General features: G+C 42.8%; 1 protein-coding gene across 2 annotated transcripts in view; it reads right to left on the bottom strand.

Annotated features, from left to right (window-relative positions):
* The window catches only part of myo10l3 (myosin X, like 3), a 41,442-nt gene that overhangs the window by 5,628 nt on the left and 8,836 nt on the right, over positions 1–26,978 (bottom strand). The window contains exons 2-29 of one of the 2 annotated variants that reach the window (XM_077617317.1): positions 26,803–26,901; positions 23,873–24,031; positions 22,872–23,059; positions 22,662–22,796; positions 22,438–22,562; positions 21,896–21,909; positions 21,717–21,801; positions 21,445–21,551; positions 20,469–20,598; positions 19,394–19,512; positions 17,498–17,644; positions 16,803–16,903; positions 16,595–16,661; positions 16,031–16,123; positions 14,991–15,059; positions 13,938–14,020; positions 13,760–13,868; positions 12,272–12,352; positions 10,393–10,517; positions 10,192–10,306; positions 7,305–7,411; positions 4,356–4,712; positions 4,112–4,145; positions 2,369–3,118; positions 1,665–1,788; positions 690–933; positions 484–579; positions 67–160 (exon numbers count right to left, since the gene is read on the bottom strand). In XM_077617317.1, coding sequence (XP_077473443.1) covers positions 67–160; positions 484–579; positions 690–933; positions 1,665–1,788; positions 2,369–3,118; positions 4,112–4,145; positions 4,356–4,712; positions 7,305–7,411; positions 10,192–10,306; positions 10,393–10,517; positions 12,272–12,352; positions 13,760–13,868; positions 13,938–14,020; positions 14,991–15,059; positions 16,031–16,123; positions 16,595–16,661; positions 16,803–16,903; positions 17,498–17,644; positions 19,394–19,512; positions 20,469–20,598; positions 21,445–21,551; positions 21,717–21,801; positions 21,896–21,909; positions 22,438–22,562; positions 22,662–22,796; positions 22,872–23,059; positions 23,873–24,031; positions 26,803–26,901 — 3,957 coding nt within the window. Of the gene's footprint in view, positions 1–66; positions 161–483; positions 580–689; positions 934–1,664; positions 1,789–2,368; positions 3,122–4,111; positions 4,146–4,355; positions 4,713–7,304; positions 7,412–10,191; positions 10,307–10,392; positions 10,518–12,271; positions 12,353–13,759; positions 13,869–13,937; positions 14,021–14,990; positions 15,060–16,030; positions 16,124–16,594; positions 16,662–16,802; positions 16,904–17,497; positions 17,645–19,393; positions 19,513–20,468; positions 20,599–21,444; positions 21,552–21,716; positions 21,802–21,895; positions 21,910–22,437; positions 22,563–22,661; positions 22,797–22,871; positions 23,060–23,872; positions 24,032–26,802; positions 26,902–26,978 lie in introns of both variants that reach the window. The other variant, XM_077617316.1, reaches the window with a different exon arrangement.

The raw sequence follows: 26,978 nt of genomic DNA, 5'->3' as shown, positions 1-26,978 counted from the left end.
AGTGTACTCAAGTTGGAGCCTACTAAATGGTGGGGAGGTACGTTGTTGAGCCAGAAGGCTACTAACCACAGCATTCTTTGGGTTGGCCTGTTCGTGGTGCATCTCCATGAGCTGCTCTGGACTGGCGCTGTGGACCCGACTCAGCACACTAAACCAACCACTGGGTGGGACCATGAGGAGTTCAGGAAGTAAACCAGAGAGAAAAAGTCAGTGTGGTCATTGGAAAATAATACACTGTAGCCTGCATGAAGGTTCATTGGCAACCCAAGGGGAACATTTTTCTTTTTCTTTTTGGTGAAAATAAAGAAAGTGGAAGGCTTGATTTATACTGCTTGGAAGCAATGAAGTACAAATAATTCCATTCCACTCTTTTTTTTTCTTACTCCCTATTCCTTACTCTTACAAACATCATTTGGTGTAAATAAAATCCCTTTTCAGCATGCTCCAACCATAAGTCAGGCGTAGGGGTGGTATGAGTTGTACCTGGCATCCTCTGGAGATTCCGCATAAATTTGATAAGTCCTCTCTTCTGTGACAATATTAAGTGCATTTTCCTTTTCATGGTTGTCCACTATCTCCCTGTGAAGGATCCACAGTCATAATAAGCAAGAGACATCTGTCTTTTTATTCAAAGTAAGATCTGAAATAGAAACATTCAAGCTAAAAATAGTATTCTGGTTCGAGCTTACTTGGCTGTGCGCACGTCGATGGTCCCTTTGAGCTTCTCCTCGCTGTCGTTTTCAAAGTACATCAGTTTGGACTCCCGTAAGACGAACCAGCGCATCTTCCAGTTTCGCCGCGACAACGTGGACATTCCGCCACCTTTCTTGTAAAGCCAGCCGGACTTGACCGAGTCCTGCTTGGCTCGGAACCACATGAAAGTCTCATCCTTCAGCACGCACCAACGACGACGCCACGGGATCATCAGACCACCTGAAAATAGATGGTAAGGTTTGTTCTTGGGACGTTAGTGAAGAGAAGTCCTACAAATGTCAACCTTTTCAACACGGAATGGAACTATTACTCAGTTTACAACTCTAAAATCCTGCATTCTTACGACCCTTTCACAGGATGCGGTTAGGCATAAACTGTCCCGACGCAGAATAGGGGCGTAAAGTGGCCTTTTTATGGGTCACTGCTCGGTATAAAGGGTACTAACACACCACGCCGGGTGCGAATTGTGCACAAAAAGAAAACATACCGCGCACAAACCACAGAAATATGTGAGCAGTGCACCACACAAGTTGACGTCTGTTCTAGTACCGTGACTGACCTGTGGGAGATAACGTGATGCCACGGGCCGTCTTGAATGCCGGAATTTACAAAGAAGAAACAATAAAAGCCACAATGCTAAAAGCTAGTTCCTGGTAACTAGTACATTGCATTTGCAACCTGTGACTTGGGAGTAGGGGTAGTTCCTGTTTGATTAAATCTCCCAAAAGCTAAAGTCAGACATGATAATCTTTCTAGGGATAGAAGATAACAATGGCGGTGTGATAGACTAGTGATAATCCACTAGAGGGAGTTCCTTTAGCACTATGGGGAAGGTTCCGTTCTTTTTAAATTAACATATTTGCATGTAACCTTTTAAGTAGAATTTGTTTTAAAACAATGATCTGGGTAAAAGATGGACGTGTGAAAGAGGATTTTGCAGTCCTACTAACTTTTCATGTAGAGGTAGCCGTGGAAGTATGGAGGCCCGCCGCCATTCAATAGGTTCAACCTGCCGTTGGAAATCTCCTCATCCGTGTCCACGTAGCCGTCGTTGTCCTCGTCGCTGTCGATGAACTGAAAAAAATGGGGACAATTTTAGTCTGTGTGGCTTTTGATTAGTGGCTTGCGTGCAAGAAGAAACTGTGAAAGAAATCAGTGCACCTGTGAGGTCTGTGCCAAAAATAACTTGTTTTTCTTCCTTGCAAGTGCAGAAAAAAAAACCTCCTTTCCTTTGTCTTTTTGATTTGACAAAATAAGAGAAAATGAAGGTGTGTATCAGAAACTGACACAAATCGGTACTAAAGATGAATATATTTTATAGTTATAAGGTGGGGTAAAGCACGAGTAGTACAAGTACTTTTAGTCTGTCTACATGAAGCGTCAGATTAGTCTTTGACTAATCTACCATTATTGTACCTCTCGCCCTCTCGTTTGCCAACATGTTCTATCAATCTGTTATCTCTTTTTTGCCGTCTTGAGTTTTCTTTGGCGCATGAGTAATGTGTGTCTCGACATGCCTTTAGATAACCTGTACTGTGAATTGCTGCTTTTTAAACAAAACAAACTTGATTTATCCACGCAGGGAAAAAAAATCTCTGATTGACCTCAGTTGCTTCAACACATCGTGTGTAACTTCTAACTATCTTGTTCTTACCGAATCTGAGCTGCCTTTATAGGAGTCCAGGCTGTGGTGAGTGCAGGACGATTTGCGTAACACCTCCTCATCCGTAATGTGGCCGTCGTTGAGGCTTGCGCCCGAACTCCCGTGAGCTTCTTCAAACTCCTCCTGGTCATAGTCTGACTCTGCGTCAGGCTGGTTAGAAGAGGATGCTTCCTTTTGCGTGGGTTCCAAGACGGAGCCGTTGGTCATCACAGGAGGAGCAGAGCAAGGAATGAAGGAGTCCGGGTTACAATTTATTCTGTTGGAAGGAGAAGCGTTGGGTGGGCGGACCAGGAGTCCCTCAGAAAATGCTGGTGGAGGAGGAGGGAGACTTTGGAATATGTCCTTGTCTAGAGGGACTGGTGCCAGTGGTGGCAAGTCAGGTAGGGGAACGCATTCGTCCTCGGCGTGGAAACCCTCGTCTACTTCCTCCTCCGCAAGGGGAGCGGTGGATTCCGTCGGGTCGTGGAGGTTCTCCTCGCTCGACAGCGACGGCTCCAGGCCGCCGAAGTCTAGAAGCTCCAAAAACTCTGTTGCCACGCGGGAGGCCTCCTTTTCCAGCCTGTAGATCTCAGCCTCCCGCCTCTGCCGTTGATCCTCGCGGGAGATCTCGCCTAAGAGGGATACGCCGTCTTCCTGCTGCTTCTGCAGGCGTTCGATTTCTCTCTCCAGCCGTAGGATCTCCTCCATCTGACGGCTCTCCTCCTCAGTGGTGTGGTTGTTGGACACGCTCTGAGACAGCGCCTTCTGGAGACAAGATAACCAAGGATGGAAAACAATGATTATGAGTTTCATGTTTATACCACGGAACCTGCGTTTTCTTCACTTCGTCGTATTTTGGAAAAAAATTGGATGCATTTTTAGGCAATAGTCTGAAATATCCAGTAAAACAGTCCCACTTCAAACCTTGTGCTTTGTTATTAAGTGCAACTGCTAAAATAAGCAATTATACGCCCAGAGAAAGTGATACAAGTACTATGTTATTTTACTCCTTTCAGTTGTCTTTAACTTTAAAATTTCCAACATCCCAATAGAGACTGATCGAAATCTACTAGCCCATTTAGTCTCTATGGGTGGCTTATATCATCTATATAGTGTCAGCTTGACATGTACACAATCTTTTCTGACCAGAGTACCACAAACATTACTACGTAGGTCTTCATTTTGTCCGTGAAATGTTTATCAGTTTACCAACCTGAAGTGAGCCAAGGCAGATATTTTACAAGACAATAATCTCATGTCACAAATAGTACTGAAATAATGATGACAGAGTGGAACTGAATGTTTCCATCTGTCTCTAAATGTCGCTGACAAAGATAGATAGTCGAAAATAGGTACATTTGTTGTGGTAATTAAAAAAAATGATGCCCCAATTAAGTGTAATTAGATAATTTACCGCAGTACAGTGGTTGAGAATCACTGCTCAGTGTGATTCATTATAAAACACAAAAGTACTTTTTTTGCTGGCGTTAAGGAGCAGACAATAAATCAACAGATTGGCTCAGAAGGTCACGTAACAAGCTGGCATGGCTCCTTGCTGCTCGGTGGGTTTTATTTGGCATCGTATAAATTATGTGTGCCAGTTGGAGGAAGAAAAAATGGTCTGAGTCATACTGGGTAATAGCTCCAAAGCTTCTTTTTTTGTGCACAGAACCAATTGCTGCACCAATGCCCAAGTTTTTCTTCATTAAAAAACTTTCACACAAAAAAATGAATGAATTGAATGAGGGTTCTCACCTTCTGGCAAGCACCGTTTGGCACCAGTGAGTTTCTGAGGACATAATAAAAGACAAAAGTGGATTAAAAGACTGCGTATCGTTTTACGTAACTTTGACTGGAAGGAAAAAAAAAGAATGTATAGCATACAAACACTAATTTGGAAAGTAACATTAAAAGTTTTTTTAAAGCGAGAGTGAGCAGGTTGCTAAGAAATACTTCAATAATTTAAAAGTCAATTCTAAAGGCACTTTCATTAAATTACCTTTTAACGTCCCCATTTGCCATCTTCTTCTGCTCCTCCTCTTTCTCCCTCATACACTTCTGTTCCTCCTCAGCTTTCTTCTTCAGCTCCTCATCCAGCAGTCGCCGTCTTTCTTCTTCCTCCTCCATCCTCCTCCTCTCCATTTCCTCCTCTATGCGTCTCCTTTCTTTTTCCTCCCTGCGCCTCTCCTCCTCCTCCCTGAGCTGCCGACAGAGAGACCGGGCCAGCTGGCCTCGGTGGTGCTTCTGAAGGACGACGGAAGCCGAGCGCAGGCGCAGGAAACTTCGCCTCCAGAAATGAGCTCGGTAGTTCTTTTGGATGGTGACGGCGCTGGCCAGGGCCCTTTTGTACTGCTTCCTGATGGCCAAGAAAAATATTTGGAGAGCGATTTAAGCATATCTTTTAGAAAAGTTTATCCATTACACATTCCAGATAGGCAAATCATTTTTTTTTACTGGATTCACTCATTTTTTCCTGTTTCCCAAAGGTTTTTATGCAATTTCCGACCAAACCCTGACATCAATGTCAACCACAGTGAATTTTTTATCAAAAGAAAAAATTGTATTGATACATTATTGACATCGGCCGATGCCACGCAGCAAAGTATTGGAATCGTGATCAGTTTTTTATAAAGGCAACGACGAATTGTTGTTAAAAAATGTTTTCACAAATCATTTGGCCTGTGAGGATCTTCTGGTGTAGAAGGTTGATAAATATTGATGTAGGGTGATGGATTTGAGGGTGAGTGTAGGGGCGGGGGGGCGTTGAAAAGTAATCTCGCCCAAGGTGTAGGAATGCTGATTTATCTCTGACTTTGTCTTTTTAAGGCTCTATTTAGGTATCACTCAATCTTTCTATCTAACCTCCATACATCTGTGAGCTAAAGCATAGCCGACAACATGGCGTGTCACCACAAGCATATTTGTGACGTGGCGGGCCCGGCGCCCACTGGCATCCTGGGTTTAAATAAACAGGGCACATAGCGCTGTGTGTTTACAGTCTGATGAGCATGCGGTTGTGTGGGCTGTTGTGTTTAGCCCAGTGACTAAGTCAAATTGCCCGCACGCACAAGCGCGCACACTGGACACGCTCACGCGCCATAAACATGTCAAGGGCCCACACACAATGCGTTGACCCTTTCACCCGCCGCTTGGCCCCCCGTCTCTGGCGTAATCACGCCATTGGCCTGTGACTCATCTGGGGACGGAGATACTGTTACATATAATAACACAAAGGCTGCACTTGTGGCTGTGCGAACATTTCGGGTTCCTCTTTCTTTGTAGCCACATCTGAAGGCAGCATAATAGAAATCTTGTAATGGACTATGACTCACCACTGTACGCGCTATGAGCATTTGTATCAAATGGAAGAAGAATTTCAGGTGTGCAAGGCACTCATTACGCATTTTAATGACCCTGTCGGGAGATTTGGTTATTAAAACAATGTGTGTTTAAAGATATTTACACAGTTGCTTTAGAGCAGTGTTTCCCAACTCAACCACAATTATTGGCTATGAAGTCATACATTTTAATATTCTGCAAGAAAGATCGTGCAATTGCGCGGTGTTAGTGAAACATTGAAACAGTATTAGATTAAAATTGTAAAATATAGAAAATGGGTAATATTACGAGATTGAAGTCGTTTTCTTGCTTATTTTCCCATTATGTGAACTACAGATTGTTTGGTTTCAGCGCCAGCAATATTTTTCGTACAAAAAAAATTCAACATTTTAGCAGCTCACCAAGCAGCTGTTCCAGTTGAATTGTTTTGTTTTCAATTAAATATAATGAAAGTATTCTAAAAGTGTCAATCATAAGTGAGCATTGTTATCCTGGTGAAGGCGGGCATTTTTTAATGAAATTGAAAAATTTAAACTTAGCGGAGTTGTAAATGATGACCAGCTTGAGGGTATATTGTTGAAATCCATCTCAAGTTCCTTGTACTAGTATGCCCTTTTTACCTCTAGAAGTTCTCTGCACGACTAATTGATTGCTCCATGTTAGCTAACCATGAGGCAAATTGACGAGTTGGCGTTTTTGTCTACATGCAGGGTCCAAGAGGGTACTAGTGCCTGACACATGAAAACTAATTGGGTTCTGTTAATGATTCTAGTGCTGCACAGTACTTTTCTAGTCATGTAGTAGTAGAAAAAGTTAACTAGTAGGTAGTGTGCATCTGTTGCTCTACTAACTTATTTTTGGGGGGTCAGAAAGTGTCAGCGATAATCAATACAAAATTTCACATAAAGATAAAATAAAGACAAAAAGATTTAGACTGGAAGCCATGAAGATAAAAACGGAATGAAAGCAAAATTAAAAACCAATATTAAATGTGCATGTGCACAAACTATTTAAACAACCAAATTACTTAAATAGATACTATAAACACATGCAAAAAATATGGTGTCTATATTACAATCACTTGTAGCCTTCCATTTTGACATCTTTTTAGTGAGTTGGTCATTATACCAGTGCAATATTTGCAGTCCTAGTATGGTAAAGATGCTTCATTTATATACGAGTTGCATATCAAACGGGAAGCCATTTGAGTACGTTTTCGCTGTCCTACTCGAGCACTGAATTGTCATATTAGTAAAGCCAATTAAAGTGGTACATATTGGATATGGACTAAATGCTCAAAGAGTTTGCCATAGGAGCGCACTTGTCATCATGCACAAACTGTTAATGCTGAATAGGCAGCTGCCTTTGTCAGGTAGAGGCGACTCTGCACTCACATGATTTTGATTTATTAACCGCCAATAGACGAGTGCATCCATTGTAGCAGTGATTCAATGAAAAGTCCTGATTCCAACTTTTTTTTTGCCGGATCTCAGTAAGCAGCACATGCACAAACATGCCCAAAGGCATGCACATAATCCCCCCTCCCACCCACCTTCCCCTATACACGCACTTGACTAACCAAACCCTGACAACTGTCACTGCCACTCACCTTGCCACATAACTGAGGATGTGGGCGCGGATCACCATGCCAGCCTTGTGCCGCACCTCCTCCCTCTCCTTTTCCAGCCTTTGCTCCAGGGCCTCCTTCAGGAACACCTGCGGGAGCAGCAAACAGTGGACAGGGAAGGAGGGGGTTACTTCCTTTTTTCCCCCCACTCTCTGGTGCAGACTCGGGGGTTCAGAAGGCTCGTGGCCACCCTCGTCCGTCCTGCAAAAGTAGCACTGCGGAGCTGCTGCGTTTGACGCTGTCCTGACTGCTGCACAGCCTCATTGTGTGCACTTCCTGAGCATTTCCCCGCGACTGGTGTGCACAGGCAGTCGGGGAAGGGAAAGGGAGGGATAGAAGGAGGGTAGGAGGGAGAGATGGTGGCGGCGGTCCAGAAAAAGGCAAGCCACACCCCTGCTTGCTCTTAGGAAGGAGTTTGGTTAACCCACTGCATGCTCGGAGGGAGTTTTGGAAAGAACATGGGATATAGAGCAGGGGTGGCAAATGTACGGCCCCGCGGGCCCGGCGCGGCCAACTAGGGGTCCGATTCGGCCCGCGGGGTTGGTCTGGCTGAAAGGCAATTTGTAGCTCACTCCTACCGTGCAAATAGGATGAAATGTTTCCATTTTAAAACGTTCACATTCGCTCTTTCGACCCCTGGAGTCAATGAAAAAAAACATTCAAAACTGTCGTTCTGCACTTTCTAGGGTCAGTTGCATCAAGAAACAAAAGTTTAATATTTATAGAAAGTATAAATATGTTTTATTTTTATTATTAGGTTAATGTGGGTATGAAATCAACTGGATTTCCCTTTCAAATGATAAGTTTTGGTGATAAACAAGGATGGATGGATTTCTTAGTAACTCATTGGCTGCTATACTTGCTTCATCCACTGCTATCATCATGATGGGGTTTAAACTTTTCTATTAAATTTTTTTGCATCTTTCCACCTGTTCCCAACATTTCCCACAAAGTGTTAGAGTGACCACACAATTTACTGGCAGTTATTTGGGATCGGAGTAGAGCAAGGCCCTGGATGTCATTCGGGTTGGTTTCCAATTGCGGTTTATGTCCCAGATGTGGCCGCAATCAAAGGATCTCACAGCTGCAGGAGTGGAAGAGGAAGCTCCCGCTCCGTTCACATCCTACCCCCCATCTCCACACACACCTAATCCACGACACGACGAGCCCTCGATTCGGCCCTCGCGCTTCCTCCGCAATACAATCGGCGAGTGTATAATTACACAGATTGTTCCACCTTCAGAGGAAACTCTTTCTGTCGTAGCCCCTTTCCCACAAGCGATAAAACATTCCCACCTCAAAACATGACCATGTGCACCGAAGGACTCGACAACCGCACTATAAAGCGGGACAGTCCTGGAGTCAAAGTTCAAAACGTGGATGTGTGACACTGGATAACGATATTCCGGTGAGACTCGACGGCTCCAAAGATGTATGCCATGTGCTTGACTTTGACAGGCATGTGTACATTAGTGGTTTAGCACCAGCTATATATTCATTAGAAGCGGAGTGCGGTACACTTCAAACACACCACGTGGACAACAGAGTGTTTCTAGTAAGTGTGTGAGCCAGATGGTGCGTAACAACGAAACTCAACTGAGAAATATGAGGATTTAACACGAAAGACTACATGCAGAATTTTTCCGACTCGGTCCATTAGGGTTAGCGTACATTTTTTAAAAGAAGTAACCAAAAGAAAAAGTATTTTAACTCAACGTCCAGATCATTTGGGTGTGTGTCATACGGGAAGGAGGTTTTGCCCTTCACCGTCAGACATCTTATTAAAAGGTTAATCATTCATTGAGAAAGCCGTGAAAATGAGGTCTTTCGAAGGAAGAGTTAATGATTAAAACAACGAGCCAGGAGCGAGACGAGTGCGGCAAAAGGTGTTCCCTGAAAGCCTCATTGCCTCCGTGGCGGGCACTTTAATCATTATTTGGTGAGTGTCAGGAGGTGAACAATGAGGCCGCTTCGGCATTACTGACTGTAAGCGCCTGGTTGGGTCGCATGATGCACTTGGAGTGAAATTTGGGGAGAAGCCATGAAACGTGTGCGGTTGTCAACAAGGGAGCAGAACATCCGACCGCAAACCTGCCAGTGAATTCTTTGGGACGTGAGTCACGGTGACGTGCGTCCCAACTGTGACACGTATTAACTGTCTGGGAATCTTTAGGAGGAAAACTAATTCTATATTTGGCAACGGCAAACTATTCAGCCACAGTAAACACTTTGGCCATGTGAAAACAACCTAGAAGAAACTATATCGAGCAAGAAAACACCATATTTTGCTTCTGAAAAAACCCTATTCTGACAGAAGTAGAAACCGAAGATTCATTTTAGGCATTTCTTCCCATTGAAAACACTAGTCAAATTTAACTGTTGTAATTCCGCTGTTGGAAGCTAGCTTGGTATTGAAACAGTGGAAAAACCTAATGAAAGAGTAAAAAGTTGTTGAAATGTTGGAGTGTTTTTAAAATTCAGGCATTTTCATGACCATTTTTTCGTTGCAAATTTCAGGGGGGTTTTTTCCGAACAACTAGAAGTCAAAGGAAACACAGCTAATGTCAATGAGTCAATATTCGGAAAGATGCAAAAATATCAACATTTGACAACTTAGGCGCAGCAGGTTTTGTTATTGAATAATGACGGTAAAAAGACTGCAAATTACTACCAAGTTTTCCCCCCATTTCCAATATCTATGACACTGGTCGAAGACGTATTACAGTTTTCGCAATCTATCAGGTGCTAAAAAGTGTGTGTTCTCGAAAATGGCAGTGTGCCGTAAAGCATAGCATATTGGACGTCGTCGATTTATTGAGTTGGGCTTCGTCCCAATAAAGTCAATGAACACAAGGACATTAGCCTTTACCTTCGTTTTTCCCAGCTGCCACTCTTCCTTTGTGCAATCACAACTTTTGAGAAGTTCCACGCAACTGTCCTTCTCGTGTTCTGTCTGTATTCTCTTCTTCAGGATTGTCTTGTATCTGCACGCAAGTTACGAGAAATCACATGATTACATACAGGCTGTGGAAATCATTGTTTCCTGAGCCACTTTGGCCAAAATCCTAACCTGTTATAGAAATCCTTAAAAGACCGACGAACTGGGTAGCCAGCTTTGCGGATTTTAACAGTTTCCAGCATTCCGGAGTACTTCAGTTGATTCAGGACAACATCTGGATCAAACTGGTTGGCTTTCTATGGACGGCAACATAACATTCAGCAGAGTTGGGACTAATTTCACATTGGTATTAGCATTCATTCATTTTCCAAAGCGCTTATCCTCATAAGGACCTGAACCCAATCCTAGCCAATTTTGGGCACCAGGCAGGGGACAAGGAGACAAAGGACAACCAGAAATGCTTTTAGGGGTAGACGCTAAACTCGTCTCCAGCCCAATGCATTCGTATCATGCAATAATCCAGCCATTTGCGACAGCATTTGTCCACGTTACAGTTGCAAGAGAAGTGCAGTTTTTTCAAACCCAACTATGGGCGAGAGGCTGCCAATCGCAGTTGTCACAATGCCAATAAATTTTAACATCTAAAGCATTTAATCCCGCAATAAATGTGCCGAGTGGTGAATTGTTCCCCAGTTGGCGTGTGTCGGCATATGGCATCCCGCTTTAGACCTTGGCACGAAGATCCATTGTCACCCAGAGAGGCGGGCGGTGTCAGATAAGACCCCAAAAAGAGCCGATGCATTCCGTAAAGGTGTCAATCTAATTACGTGCAAATGTTCCTACAGGGGAAGCCAGGTCCTTTCATGCTCATAATTGAATGCGCACAGGTCAGATCGGCTTCTCCTCTGAGCTCTGAACTCTGCTCTTTAGCTGGGGATTTGAGGCCACTCAATGAGAGACTGGCAAGGCAACAAGCCGGGCCTCCCAGGGACTTTTCTCCCAGTGACGGAGGATGAATTTAAATCGTGCGTGTGTTGGGCTGCATGCAATCATATCAGAAGATCGTAATCCCGCAAAGCCATTATATAAACAGAAACACGTCTTCTTTCCATTCCCGTGCCAGGTGAGCGCGGCGCAATAAGAGCAAAATGTTTCCCAGCTCATTAATTATGTATAAATATACTGTCAATATTGTAGAGCAGTGTGGGGAACTAGTGGTTGCACATGTGCCTCACTGTCCGGGGTTTGAATCTGTACTTGCGAGAGTTTTATTGTGTGACTTTGGTTTGTTCCAGAATTTCCCAAATTATAGAGTTCATTCATTTATTCATTCATCTTCCATACCACTTATCCTCACAAGGGTCTCGAAACTGTCTATAGGATTGGTCTGTTTCGCCTCTCGTCCTAAATCGGCTGACTCAGGCGCCCCGCGACCTTGACGAGGATAAATGGTGTTGAAGATGGATGGTCCATTATTTTTTTTCTGATGAAAATGTGTAATGGTGTGAGGGAGTGAAAAGCACACCGCTGTTAAAAGAAGACAATCCCCAATCTCCCTCTCCCACACATCCACACATCAAAGACATTTGTCGGATCCAACAATCAGACAACTGAATCAGCCTTTTTATAGCCATGTGGTCAAGAGGAAGGGGAGAAAGACGGGATGAATAAATGAAGCGCTCGCTGGCTGTACTGCCGCTGCGGTTTCATTTTGGCATTCCACTGATGCAGCCAGATCAGCCAAGCGCTGCTGCAGCTGGAGCGACCTCTGACCCCCCGTAAAAGGGCTGCAGTGGGTTGGAATGTGCTGGTACGTAGCCCAGGAGTACAAAGGGAGTCTTTGGATCGGGCCAGAGGGGAACGGCGGCCGTTTATTAGTATTGAAAATATACACCCAAAAAGCAAATAACCGGAATGTTTTTGTTTGAAATGCAACATTGTTACGATTTTGCGGTGAGGTGGACCGCCACGCTGTAAGATGACTCTGAGCAATGACAAAAATGAACAGCACGCCAAAGTGATCAGGCAAGATGGAAGGAGCATGACTTACCTTAGCCATGTTAGGTTTGATACAGCGCACAAAGAAGGGGTTGGAGGCACTTAGTGTTGCCATTAAGGAATGAAGAGATTCCTGAAAAATGGAAGGTTCTTCTTTAGTCCAAATTCTATTTTTTTAAAGTCTACTTTCACCAATATTTTTTTCTATCTTAATGTTGTAGATACAAAACAGCAGCAGCATTTTGAGACCTTTAAGGGTAGACAGGCTGACACTAAAATGAAGTACTTTACGCTACATTGTACATGAAATCAATTTTAGTCTTATAGCACTTACAATCTAAAGTGTAATCTTCACAGTAACTAGGCAACAGCGTTTTTCTCATTAGGGCAATTTCTGGTTTTCAGCTAAATAGATACAAAAACAAAAATATGTAGGATTAATTTATCTGCTAGCATCTTGATGTAAAGTAAACAAGTTGAAGTGGGCTGAGAGTTTAATTTTGATCAATGGAGTTCACTTGTGCAATTTTGAGCTTAAAAGTAAGGGAAAAATCTTCAATCACACTCTAAAGTTGACCTACTTGGTTATTTTTATTTGATAGATGTCATTGCCTGCCATTGGCAACTATTTGCGTCAAATTCATTTAAACTGGGCCGATCGGTTGCGAATAGAACTACATTTTGACTGGAATTCCCACGGATTGGACACTAAGGAGTTAAAATGAGCGCCCTATAATGGGTTGATGAATGATCGCAAATTGATCCAAGTCAAAAGTTCAATACAACTTCACTGTGATATAAACAAGAGACAAGAGCCAATAATTGTTTGGCTGTTAGGCAGCTTTCCTGCGCTTGGACCCTCCTCACAACCGAGTGGAACATTTCCGAGTTTCTATCCCAGCCAAAAGCAGCAGTAATATACACGCATACGTGCATACAATTGGGGGACCCTTGAACTGTGCAGGCTGCGTGGGCCTGACTCTCCTCCCCGTCTCAGACAGGCTGTCTCCATCGAGGCCTGGGCTGGCTGAGCTGAGCGTGATTGGCCCCTGGTTGGCCCCGCTCTGCCCAGCCATCAACACTAATCCCCCTGGCTTTAGAAACTGTGGCCTGGGCAGCCGGCCAAATCCTCCTCTGCTCCCTTTTCTCTCCGCACTGCAGTTCGGACAAAGTAACTCCACTGCGAGACCCCCCCCAGACCCTCCAGCCCCCTCTGCTTCACCCAGAAGCACATATATCTATCCTCCCTATTCTTTTTGCATCTGAAATACAGTTACACTATTCTGCAAGATATCTATCTGTGTCACTCTGGCACTCTTTTATTATATCTGTATGAATATATCAAAGGTGCCATTTTAATAATAAACGGCTTATCGATGGATTTTTGTGAACAAAAAGTTCAATTTTGCTCATTTTTACGTTTTTTTTTGTGCCTCGGAGAATGTCGGCATGATGTTAAATTGGTTATTGAGAAGATTCTTCTTCAATCAAAGTGACTGTACATTTAAAAAAATATTTTTATATATTCAAATATACCAACCCTGAACTGAGAACTGACAGTGGGCTTGCGTCGGGCCGTGCCCATCTTCATGGTCTCTTCTCCATTTCTGCTTCCCACTCGCTCAAACAGGTCGTAGATGAAGTCCACTCTGATGACGCATAGTTAGTTTGTTGCGTGCGGCTGTTCAAGCGGGATTGTTCGCGGCAGAGGCCTTTACCTGCTGTCTTTGAGAATAAACAATATGTCGTCCCTGAACGTGTCCCTGTTCTTCTGCAGGATACCGCGTGCGTCGTAAAGTACCTGAAGCAAAAAAGACGTTTATTTGAATATTCGAGAAGGACGGGAAAACAAGCCACCGGACGGCACCATTCTTGAATTTACAGTGGTCGAAAGTGACACTTCAGTGAATAGTGCAAGCTTGGAAATTCCTGTTTCAGCCACCTTCTATAAATGACACGCACGGGGGGAGCGGCTCGCGCGTGTTAACGCAGTCACATGTGGAGGTTAGTCGGGCCTTAGCAACGCAGCATTCCACCACTGTTTGCTCCCGGAACCGCAGTAATAAGCCACTATTAAAATAAAGATGATTATTTCAACCCACACGCATACTCTTTAAACTATACTTTACGCTCACAGAAACACTTTGTTGGGAACAAGAAGAGATGTGTGTGCGCGCGCGGCCTAATCCAATAACAAGCCCACAATCCCTCGTTCCCCCCACTCAGATAGAGGGGTCCGCCTTGAGATCCGTACTGATGCGCCGTCATTTACGACTCACAGAGGACTCCACTGTGTGTGTGTGTGTCGCTTTAAGCTTCGTTGGATTTAATTACACTCAATTGTCCATTTGACAACAAAATCTCGTAAGTGGAGAGAATGATACAGCAAATCGGTTCAACGTACAAAACGAGCGCAACTGCCATGAATACGCCGTCTGTTCCGAGATTGCATCTTTGTGTAAAAGTTGAAACCTCAGGGTAAGGCAGGAGACAAATAATTGAATCAGCGAGGGAAGGATGCAGTGATTTCCTTGGCTGACATGACAACGATCTAACAAACAAAAATGATGAAGCAGTGTGCTGTGGAAGACAAGACGGCTGAAAAAGAGGGAGCGCGAGAGGGGGAAATCCTCTGTCCGCGCTAGGCTTGTGTTTGCGATGCCCCACTCATGCAGGCGGAGGAAACTAAAGTCTTTATCTTATCACAATTGTATTTAGCCTTGTTTACTAGAATATAAAATCCAAAACATACACGAGTTTGTGTGTTTTACCTCCCCGGCGTAGTGCTTTATCCCAAACTGGTGGTCGTTCACTCTGGGCTTCACGTAGTATGAGTTTGCCTGACGACAGAGGAGAGGGAAATTTGGTGCTTTTTTCAAAAATCATGTATCTATTTTCATTTTATTTTTCTACTAAGCAACAATATATTCCAGTCCTTTTAACCTCTTGTTGCCTGAATTTACATTTAAAATAAATGCATTAAATATGTCATCACTCTCTTAAAATAATCGCTTAAGTCGTTTTTTTCTGATTTTTCCAGAAACACAAAAACCGGAACTATTTGTTGAATATATCATATTTACAAACAATATTAATCAAAATGGTAGAATGGCACAGTCTGTTTAACTGAAGATTTAGGCAATTTTACCAGCAAATGATTCAGACAAAGAACGTTATGGGGAAAATGGTTCATTCTGACGCTTTATGACTTCTTTTCTTCCCCCATATAAAATATCTTTATTTTTTAGATACTTATATAGTAAGACTTTATATATATATATATATATATATATATATATATATATATATATATATATAAAATCTTACTATATAAGTATCTAAAAAATAAAGATATTTTATATATTTTATATATTTTATATATATATATATATATATATATATATATATATATATATATATATAAAATCTTACTATATAAGTATCTAAAAAATAAAGATATTTTATATGGGAGAAAAATGTTGAAAAAATGGAACTGTTTTGTGTATTTAAAAAAAGGCAGAGATTAGACAGTTCCTACTTTGGGGCTCTACCTGTCCGTTCTTGGAACAAACATTTTGTGCGCGCAAAGCTGAACGGGCTTAGCAAAAGGCTGCTCACATTTCAACATTGTTTCCTTCGCATGCGAGCGCGAGACGAGAGGAGGGCGTGATAGCGTTCAACCTGGCAACAGGCGACGTTACACTCTCGAGGTCCCCCGGATCATTTTACGTCATTGCGTGCGCGTTTGTTGGCGGCCGGCAAAGCGTCAAAGAAGCGGTAGGCGGTCGCGCGATATTGCGTGCCGACTCACGGCGTGACGGCTGTGCAGTTTCTCCAAGAGGGTGTAGTCCGTGCCTTTGGGGAAGCGACTCTCCTCGTTGATGAGAGCCAACATGCCCAGTTTCTAAAAGAAGAGATGACAGAAGGTCAAACGCCCACACCCGCTGTCGTCTTTATGCAACCGATCTCTGTTCAAACTCTGACAAATATCAGATTGTCTTCATCTTGTTTTCATGACTGCCAAGAACTGGCGTGAGATGACTCCATTTTGTCTATTTTTTTAGGAAAGTCCAGAAATAAATAGGCAAAAAACCTTCAGATGAATACAAACTTAGTGGATTAACACATTTTTTTTCATTTAATTAATTGTAATGGTAAATGTAATTTAACCTAATTTTCTTAAATGAAGATGAAAAATCAGGTTTCAAATAACAACCAGTCAAAATGGGGGTGGTTTTAACTCTTTCAGTTCCAGTGACAATTCAAATGATATTCCCAATAACTACCATTAGCAGCTACTGACGATAACATCCCATAAAGTAAACATCTGTCCCTAAACCGCAGCACAGATAGGGGGGATAAAAATGTGATATACCTTCTCAATGAGATCCAAACACTCTGCGTTATCCATCCAGTCAATGGCCTCCCACTGGATGCCCTCCCTGCCAGAGCAAAGACACAATCAGACAAACAGCCTGTAAATAAACGATAACAAGTGACGAAATGAGCCGCGCGTCGACAGCTCTTTCATTCTTCCGAGAAAACGGCTGCTTGTGACTGTGGGAGAATAAACACGTGGTTACCTGTTGTATTCTAACTGCTCCAGCGAGAAAATGTGCTTGTTGAAATACTCCTGGAGCTTTTCGTTGGCGTAGTTGATGTTGAACTGCTCAAAACGGTTCACCTGCGTGGTGGATACACAACATTCAAATAAATATTATAGTGTGATGGAAGATGAATGAAGGCAGCAGAAGGAAAAAAAAACTTTGAAGACTGTTATCAGTTGTAAACTCCTGACTACCAGGAAAAAAAATGTTGTCCAATCACATTTATTTTGAAATTCCCCAATCTATGTGAAGTAATTGGAATACTGCAAAAGAAATGTAGTATCATTGGAAAGCTCTGAAGGAGTTAATGCGATTGGATGCACTGGGTGGGAGATATTTAGGTTTACAAATGTCCTCTACAGAGGACAAATTGGTAGTCAGGAGGATCATTATCGTAATTTATTTAGCTAATGTTTTCTTGAAATACCCCCATTTTATCAATGCTATTTCACATTTTTATTGTTGTGATATTCATCAAGCTTTAGATGGCTTAGTTTGATTTTCCCTGTATTTGAACATTTTTTTAATTGTGATTTTTTTACATCACCAAAAGACAACAACAAATAAAACTAATAATTTTTCTAATATCATGAATCCACAATATTGATGATAGTGATTCAATTCAACTCTATTTAAATATGTCCGAAAAACTCCTTTACAAATGAAATCACCTCAAAATTTTCAAATCCGAAGATATCTAGGATGCCGATAGACTTGAAGTTGTCTTTGCCTTTAATCTTCTGGTTGATTTTCATGATGATCCAGGAGAAACACTGGGAGTACAGCGCCATGGCAACCGAGTCCCTGGAGTCCACGGCCTGCAAAGCATGACGCAACGCAAGGTTACCACCAGGTTCCCTGAGGTCGACTTAGACTTTTCAACTGAGGCTATGTTGCGTGCAGTCATCTTGTCTTGTGTTTTGTGTCGCCGCATGGTTAACATTGGCTGTTTTCACAACAGGCCACAGTGCACGGCACCCTTCATTTTCACAGTGAGAGTGCACTTTTTTTGACAGGAGAAAAACATGCTGACTGACTGCTGACTGCTCTTTATGGCCAATTACATAGCATGCAGGCCTTCATATTTGTAGTCTCAACTTAGAAAAAAAAGGAGGTAAAGTGCTGCCATTATTTACATTATACCGACTCCTACAATATTTCTTGCACTTTTGAAGCACCCCTCAAAAGAATTCATTTAAATGCAAGTATGTATAAGATCTCCCATCTGTTTGTTTTCAATATCAAATGCTTCCCTGGCGCAAAAAAAAAAACATTTGCCGCCATTCCTGGTGCCAGCGAACTGTACGTTATTTTGAGAGCAAAATAATGGGGTCACGACTAACGTTCTCGCCATCCATCACGCGCCGTCACCTCCCGCATTGAAAAGAAAACTGCTGGCTCCAGGATCTCCGTCCCAGGGGCGAGAGGAGAAGAATGGCCGTTTGTCTCGGACGAGGGACCGAGGAGGGGTCTCAATTCAGCGAATGGGAATGCCCGCTCTGTTCTGTCGTAGGTTGGATGACCCCTGCTTACTGGGAGAAGGAGCCTTTCTTACTGGCTTCCAGCATGGGATAATGCTCTCTATTTAGCAAGGAGCTGCTTCAAAGGGCAGACAGAACAAGCTGCAGCGGGGTGGACACGGACAGCGCCGTGTCTTTGTCCCGGCTGTCCAATAAGCTCTTTTTATGGCATGAGTAAAAAGATTCCTTCCACATATTTCCTGGCCAAAGAAAGAGGGTGCGGACTGTGAAATCATCACAAGTCATGAAAATTCTGGGAACAGTTGAAAACGTTGTCATTTAAAAAGGTTTTTGACGGGGCGTTTCTGCCACATAATTATTTCCAAATGAACTCATTACATTTCTTTGTAAGATTGTCACAGATTTTCAGTCAAAGATAAAGATAGTAAGGATAGTAAAAAGACTATTTCTACGTGTCATTCATAAACTCTACTGTATAATCACTTTGGGAGAGATAAGAAGTGTTTCCTCTAGAAGTTTAAAAAAAGGCTCTATGATTGCGATAGTTGAACCCTGGAAGAGATTAATCTAATTGACTTGACTTCCTACCGGAAAATACTTAACAGAGACAAATGGAACGCCGAGCAGCATCCCAGAGTGGATTGCTTGGAACCTTGAAAGTTCTCCCCTGTGCCACAGTACAATTATTATAGCCTCATTAATCATACTCGGAGACGTGGATGTATATTGTCTGGCTCGCCGTATGTGAACGAGTCCGGCTTGAGCCACCGCAGGCAGGAGAAGTCTCCAACTTCTTTCCCCCTAATCATGAGCACCATTGTGCTTTTGACTCAGATCTCTATCACCATGGCTTCATTGTGCCGGGAATCTGGCAGACAAAAAGCAGGAAACGGCTGGGAGTCACGCAAGGCGTGTGGTGGGGGGTTGGGGGCGCTGTGTGCGTGCGTGAGAGAGATGTGAGTGTCGTGGATTGCATTTTGGGACCCCATGTGAGAGATGTCAAGTCAAGAAAGACGAGAAATTGCCAGCGACTGACTGATTCTTGTCAAACATGAGTGGGAAAGTTCGCTGTGGATGTGTTGTTACCTGCTCTACAGTAAGCGGGGAGCAGATCTCCTCTCCTCTGAGGATCATGGAGCGCTGGGTCAACACCTCAGAAAGCTGGAAGGAGTCCAAGCCAAGCAGCTCACTCACATTACAGACCACTGAAAGCACACACACACATTAAGTACATATTTAAAAAGGACATTGACGTATATGAATACATTCAACAAGCAAACTTGTCTTTTTTTTTCTTGACTGACCCATACTTGATCCCTGTGAATTCTGCCTAGCAACCGTGGGAGAATCTGTTGGTTTTTTTTCTTGGTGGATATGTTTTATAAGCAAGACTCTTTCTGCCTGTTTAGGCAGCGGTTTTTAACTTGGGTGTTTGGAAAAGCGGTTGGACTGGGTACGAAAGAGAATGGCACTCATGTTTCAGCCTGTTCGGGACTGTTGCTGCCATGTCAATCAAACTCAGAGGTGAGAGGTAGAGAAATCCAAATGAAATTCCTTAAGCTTCATGATGGTCCTTTGTCTTGGACCTTAAACAAATTTTAAAAAAAGTGTTTAAAACGTCTTCATTTGCTACAAAAATGACAATTTTCGCAAATTAATGCAGCTGCCTCGCGGCCGAGTGGTAAGCGCGTCAGCCTCACAGTTGTGGGGTCAATCCCAGGTCAGTCCCCACTGCGCGGAGTTTGCATGTTCTCCCCGGTTGCGTGGGTTTTTTCCAGGAACTTCCACCCACATCCCAAAAACATGAAGGGTAGGCTGGTTGAAAACTCTAAATTGCCCCTCGTTATGAGTGTGAGCGTCAATGCTTGTCCTTTGTCTTCTTGCCCCCTGCGATTGGCTGGCCACTGATTCAGGGTGTCCCCCGCCTGGTGCCCGTAGTTAGCTGGGATAGCCCCCAGCACCCCCCGTGACCCTTGTGAGGATAAGCACGTCAGAAAACGAATGCATGAATAATTGGTAATTTTTTTGTTATGTTCACGTGGTATGGATTCATACTAGAAGCATGCTGTTGATGCTGAATGATCCTCGTTAAAGAGTTAAGTATATATAAATACATTAGGGCGCCAAGTGTGATCTCATCTGGCGCATCGTAAGCGGGTACCTCCTTTGGACGTGATTTGAGCCCCGCCCGCCGTCATAAATTCGATGTTTCCCATCTGGAGGACGGAAGACAGCAGCTTGAACACATCTCGGATCTCCTCCTCGCTGAACTCCATCACTTGCAAGGCCGCCTGTAGAATGACGCAAGACTCTAATTGGAAATCAGCTCATGTGGAATTTTAATGACACAAACAACTCAACTATTGAGATGGCTCTAGTGGTTGAATGGGATTCATTGGCTCTCCCTCAATCTTAACTTTGAGAAGGCTTGTTCCTGTTCTGATGAACTCTGTTATTACGCTCTTAACTCCTCGGCATATTTGTAATTATTAGACTAGACTAGAGTATAAAGTTGCCTCCATTTTTCACAGAAAAACTTGACTTTCTATATTTTGTCCTCTTTCTGAATTTCAAATATGCCAAGACGGTCCAAAAACCATATTTAAGATATACCAAATACTGTATTGCACTATCATGCGGCACCTTAGTGGACTTTCTGTTCAATTATCTCAGTTATTATTGGATGAAACATTGATTGTAATAAACTACAGTGTTTTAAATGCATTTTACGACATCATTTTATTGGTTGATTAAACTTAATACAACTAATAATGATCATCTTCTGAACCGCTCATCTTGGTAAGGTTTACCGCAGCCTATCCGAGGACTTCAGGCGAAACGGCAGACTACATCCACGACCGGTCGCCATTCAGCCGTAGGGCAGAAAGAGAGACAGACGACCATTCACACTCACAATCATACCAGCAGCGGGAATTGAGCCCACGGCAAAGTCAGGCGAGTGAACCACTACACCATCAGGGGCCGACTATTAATTATTAGTCTATTATTATCTTTAGGACTTGCTCAGTTGCCATAAAACGGCCCCTCGCGTGCTTAAAGCAATGTTTTGCGTGCCCACATTTGCCCAATATGATGCAGTATTTTGTCGCCCACTGGCGGTGATATTTTATACTGACCATGACGCTGTCAAAGAGTTGCTTGTCATCCAAACTGCGGTCGTGCGTGCAGCCTGACTGGCTCAAGTAGTGGTAGGACTCAGGACCCTCAGACAGCAAGTACATGTCTGCAACAAAGGACAGATTGGACTTTCAAATCATTACAGTTGGCAGATCTCAAAACAAACAAACAAACAAAAATACTACTATTCAGGAGCCCACTTATAGTATTACTATTTGCAACCGTATTAGGTTTTTGTGCGCATCCTTTTTAAGATATAAAAGCCCCCAACCTCTGTGGTCTTTGTCAGCCCCTGCCAACAGGGCATAAAAGATGTGGTAGTTTCGTTCCCCTGGATTTTGACGCACAACTCGATTCTGGAGAAGAGGAGGATTTATGAGATTTACACGAATGTTCTAGCTGGACGTTATTTCCTGGATTTTCCGGAAAGAGGTTTCAACAGCGACCCACCTTTTCCAGCAAATCTGATTGCTGAAAGTCAAAGAAAAATCACAAAAATTCACAGGGAGAGTTCATTGGAGAAATGATTATAGATCTAATGATAATATTTACTCTTTTCATTCCGTTTTTTAGAAAACCTTTTTAAGAATAAAATGAACTTTTTATTTTAGTTAAAAAATGTTTTCCACTTTTTTTATAAAACGTATTTAAATATACACAAGAGAATATTGGCTAATAAAATGAGGATTTGGGCAGATTTGAACATCTTTAAATGACTTATTGACTATCAGAAAAGATCAATTTATTAATCGATTAAAGATGACAGCCTAGTTGGCGGACATAGCGGTCCTACGAATGAAACCATAAATACGACGTTGCTTTGACACAAGGGACAGCCACAAGAAAAATAATGAATTGGGAGGATGACTTGCGGGAAACAGTGTAGACACCCGTGACCATGCATTTCCAGTTTGTTTGTTTTTTTTAAACCATGGCGCTATTGTGCTCACATTACATACATATCATGTAATACCGGCACTGTTTAAGGATACAATCGATGATGCAGCCTCCCTGAATGTTTCCATTCTGGGAGAAGTGCAGCTGGATGAATTTTCCAAAGCGACTGGAGTTATTGTTGTACACCGTTTTTGCATTTCCGAACGCTTCCATAATGGGACTGAAGGGACAGAAGAAGCAAAGCAAAGTTGCAAAGTTGCAAATTGGCCTGAAATATGCCCACCCTTTCCATTTTCTTTGAATTCCAAAATATTTGCACCTGCTCTGGATGAGGGCCTGCTCCACTCTGGTGCTCCTCTCCGACGGCGGTGCGCCGGCCGACTTCTGACTCATCACAGAGAGGAACTTGAGTAGCAACTTGGTGCTTTCGGTCTTCCCGGCTCCGCTCTCGCCGCTGACGCCATTCAGAGAAAAAGACAGATTGAGCTCAGCGTCGAGTCGCTCACAAATGAGCGGCATCGGTCGTTACCTTATGAGCACACACTGGCTGTCGTGTCTCTTCCACAGGCAGCGGTAACACTCGTTGGCGATGGCGAATATGTGAGGGGGCAGCTCCCCCATCTGGTGCTTGCTGTATAAATCCACCGAGTTGCTGTCGTACAGGCCCGCAATCTGCTTGTAGGGATTCACAGCGGCCAGGATTGAACCTATGTTGGTCTGGGGGAGATCAAAAAAGAAATAAGAGCTAATTGAAAAAAAGGAAAAACCTGACCAGTGAAGGGTTTTGAAGCCGCCGTTTCCTAATGGGATTATATTACACAGGCAAATCTCCCCCCCCCCCCCCAAACATTTTTAATATTAGATTTTTAAATCCAGCTCTTGAATTGAATCACCTTGGATTATGTGTCGACGTTTGAGGGTCTCGCATGGCATCGCGTGCATTTGACCTCATTTTCTCATGATGGGCTTGTAAATTGTGTTTGAAGGTCATCATTGTGAAAATTAAAAAAAATACATTTTTGGGATTGATGTGTGAAAAAGGGATTAAAGATCCTCATTGTGTAACCGAGGCTCAGAACCTTAACTTACCTTACCTTAACAGCACACTAGTATAGTTAGACTACAATAAAAAAGAGACACTTTTATACAAACTATTAATGTGTATTCCAATGTAAAATGAAAGTTGCAATGCTAAATCGACCAATCACAGTATAGTAAAAAATCTGGCACTATACATACACAATTATTTTCTATTAATAAATACTAAGGATCTATTTGAGGACAGTTGAGTAAATAACATTACTTGGGGGAATTTGTTAGTTCAATTATTTTTCACCATGGCTAAAAGAACAAAAGTATTTTAAAAATACAAGGAACTTAGCATCACATTATCCAGATTTTTTTATGTCTGTAAAACAAGTAGACTCTTAATACTCATATTTTTCTTGTTGCTATATTCTGCCCAGTGTTTACAAGTATTTTAAGTATTGACATGGAGTTTACCGTACGTGTTCCAACATTGTTTCTTACGTAAATATTGTCTCTCTGGTAGCGCAGAAAGAGGTTGTGCATGATGGCCGCTTCATGCAGCTCTGCCAGTGTGGACATGTCCTCCACTCCATGGACGCTGCTGGGGTGCATGGGGTATGCCGTGTCCTTGCTTAGCTCCGCCTTCTGCAGGTAGATCACCTGGAAGGACAAAGAAAAAAATGATTGCATTTAGGGGGAAACTCGGTTTTCATGTTATTATTGGATTTGGAGGGATAAGTGCTTTTTAGGTTGGTTTATTGCCTTAAATGTGTAAGTTGTTATTTCAGCGTATGCAGAATGTTACTGGAGAATGGGTGTAGCCTGCGGCAAAAGCCCAATAACAATGCGGTCATCTGAGAGATTTCAGATTTGGGAGGACGGCGACCTCGGGGGAGAAACGCAGCACGTGCGGTGATGTCATCCATCTAGCAGATTTACAGGCAGCTGAGCGTTAATATTTAACCCTTTTCTTTCCTCTCTGTTCAAACTGACAAATACACCCTTCTCATTGTTTTGCATTCACCAAGTCTTATTTTGTGTGATGGAGGAGCCTATTTTCTTGGCAGTAAACGTGTAACCGAAAGAGATCCACACCATTTTACCAACCGGTTTAAATGGATTGAATTCTATGGCCATCAATGGCAGCCAAGGACATCGACTTTGTGTCCAACAGGGAATGAAATGCACATTTTTTACATTCCTACGGGCAGGCTAAGGAAATATAGCAACAATATAAATCCCAGATAACAAACAACTGTGAGGAACTGATAATGTTTTGCTGACAAAACAAATGTCTCATGAAATGATGTATAAACTAAGTGAGGAATGCCTGTGCATACTGTTTACAGACATGACGTATAGAATCGATCATTTTGATTTAATGTCTCTTTGAATTCAAGCAGTCTTTGTTGTGGATCCTGAGTTCAGATTTCACCATGCAGGCTCTGGGAAGCCTTAGGGAGGATTTCCACGCCTGAAACATCTGAGATCAGAAAAACAGAGAAGGGCTTTGACATTTTGGTGTCCCCCATTTCATCTTAGCTGCTGGGGTCCAGGGTCATTCCCAGGCTTCAGAACTTTTGTAAACGCCAAGAAAGAAGCCTCATTTACTCGTTCAGTGTCCTTTACAGTTACAGCCAATCGGGAACATGCAGGGAAAATATATTCCATTTGATCACTGCTAACCATCCCTGTTCAAATGGATTGGACATCTTTTGGAAAATGTATATGTAAAAATTCACAAATAAGGTGCACTGGACTATAAACTCCAATTGTCTATGATAATATCTCTATATCTACATCATTGTTTCACATCTAAACTGTTGTAAATAAACACTAAGAGTTACAATGGCCAAAATGAATGTATTTTCCCTGTTCATTGAAATGCCAAAAGGTGCCATTTTAAACCAAATGGCAGTACTATATTGTATACAAATAAGCTACTTGTATATTGTGTACGGTTCCATAGAAAACTTCTTTTGTTTCCTCCTCTGTGATACCACACCCGCCCGTCTTCTGCTGCTTTGTTCATCCAGCGCTACTGAATATTCAGAGAAAGAGGCGGTGTCACAGTCACATTGCACTTGCTGGATGTCACACAGCACAACGGCTATTCCAGCTGGGCAGGCCAACACACTCATTTTTGACAGATGGCTGGTGTGGGACACCTTGGCTGTTTAAATGCTAAAAAGACGCCGGGAGCCACGCCGCAGCTTCCTATTGGTGACACTTAAACAAAGTCCATCTGACGTGAAAAATCGATCCTTTACAGATTGTTGCAATAACGTTTGTGAGTGCGCTTGCTGTTTCCACATAATGGCTCCTTTGATGAATAAAAATGAGGCTCCTTCAAGTGACCTACTTCAGCCGTCTGAATGAGTCTTAATGTCTGCTCTACACCGAGGAAAGGAAAAATGAATTACAGTGGATGTATTGGGTCAAATTAGCAAATACTACAACAGAACCCTTATTTGAAAGTCCCCTAAAAAAATTCAATGTTGGTTGTCAGGTAACCTGACCACTTCCCGTGTCTCTTTGTTCACATCTCTCACAAAATAACAAACACACTGCTAATCCCACTGGTGCCATCTGCCTACTTATAACATACACACACACACACCCACATCACGAGACCTTGTAGTTTTTTGTGTACTCTCAAGTCATCCTTCTTCTTCAGGTCTGAGACAATGACAAATGCTGATGTGGTGGTTAATGTGGCAGCAGCCAAGTCAGCCCGTTAAAGCCAAGCCACTCTCCCCTCAAGAGCCTGCAAGATGAGCACTTAGGCCCGGAGCAACGCCACTAAACCGACTGGTAACGGTATATCACCGCCCTGAGAGAAGGAACAAACACTGCCGGGAAACCTTTTCCAAAACAAGCTCCAAACAGCACCTGCGTATACAAATAAAGCAGAGGCCAGAACAGAAACTCTGACAGACATTGTTAATGAGCTTAAAAGGAGATGTTATACCGCGTTTAGACCGGACGCGTAAAGTTTTCTCTCTAAATATTCTTTGTGTAATCTGATGTCGGAACTGATGTGGAAATGACGCTTAATGTCTTGATCCTGCGGTCAGAAATAGTCTTCGATACCCGCGGAGTTACTTCCTTACATTATGTCTCTGCCAAATAACCCGTAGACCACTAAACAACAAAGAGTTGAAGAGAAAGGCAACACAGAGTCATTTTTTAACCCTATTTTCAAGGCTATTTTTTTCCACATGTCCATCAGCACCACTCTCTCCATTTCCGACCAGGGGTTGCAGGATTTCCTCCAGACAAACAGACGTCCTTGCCATGGTAAATAGATAAGCTCATTCTCCGCTAACTTTACAAAAGGTGTTGAGTCTCATAAGCTCCCTCTTAATGATCATCTTTCAATGCCATTGAAGGGTGAGTGAACCAAAGAGCAGACACGACTGGCATCTTACCTTTCCATAATCGGTGGTGAGCACCAACGATGTTTCATCAAAAGAGCTGACCGTGGAAGGGAGGAGTTGCTCTTTATGTCTCAGCCACACATGGGAGCCCTAAAAAACATAAACATTTTCAATCACCCACAGAGCAATAGAGCAAATTTGTCAACAGTAGAGCAAAGTTGTCTACA

Source organism: Stigmatopora argus, chromosome 13 (assembly GCF_051989625.1).
Source record: "Stigmatopora argus isolate UIUO_Sarg chromosome 13, RoL_Sarg_1.0, whole genome shotgun sequence".
Taxonomy (NCBI): domain Eukaryota; kingdom Metazoa; phylum Chordata; class Actinopteri; order Syngnathiformes; family Syngnathidae; genus Stigmatopora; species Stigmatopora argus.
Note: the sequence above shows the minus strand (reverse complement) of the source record. Positions and strands in the feature narration are given on the sequence as shown.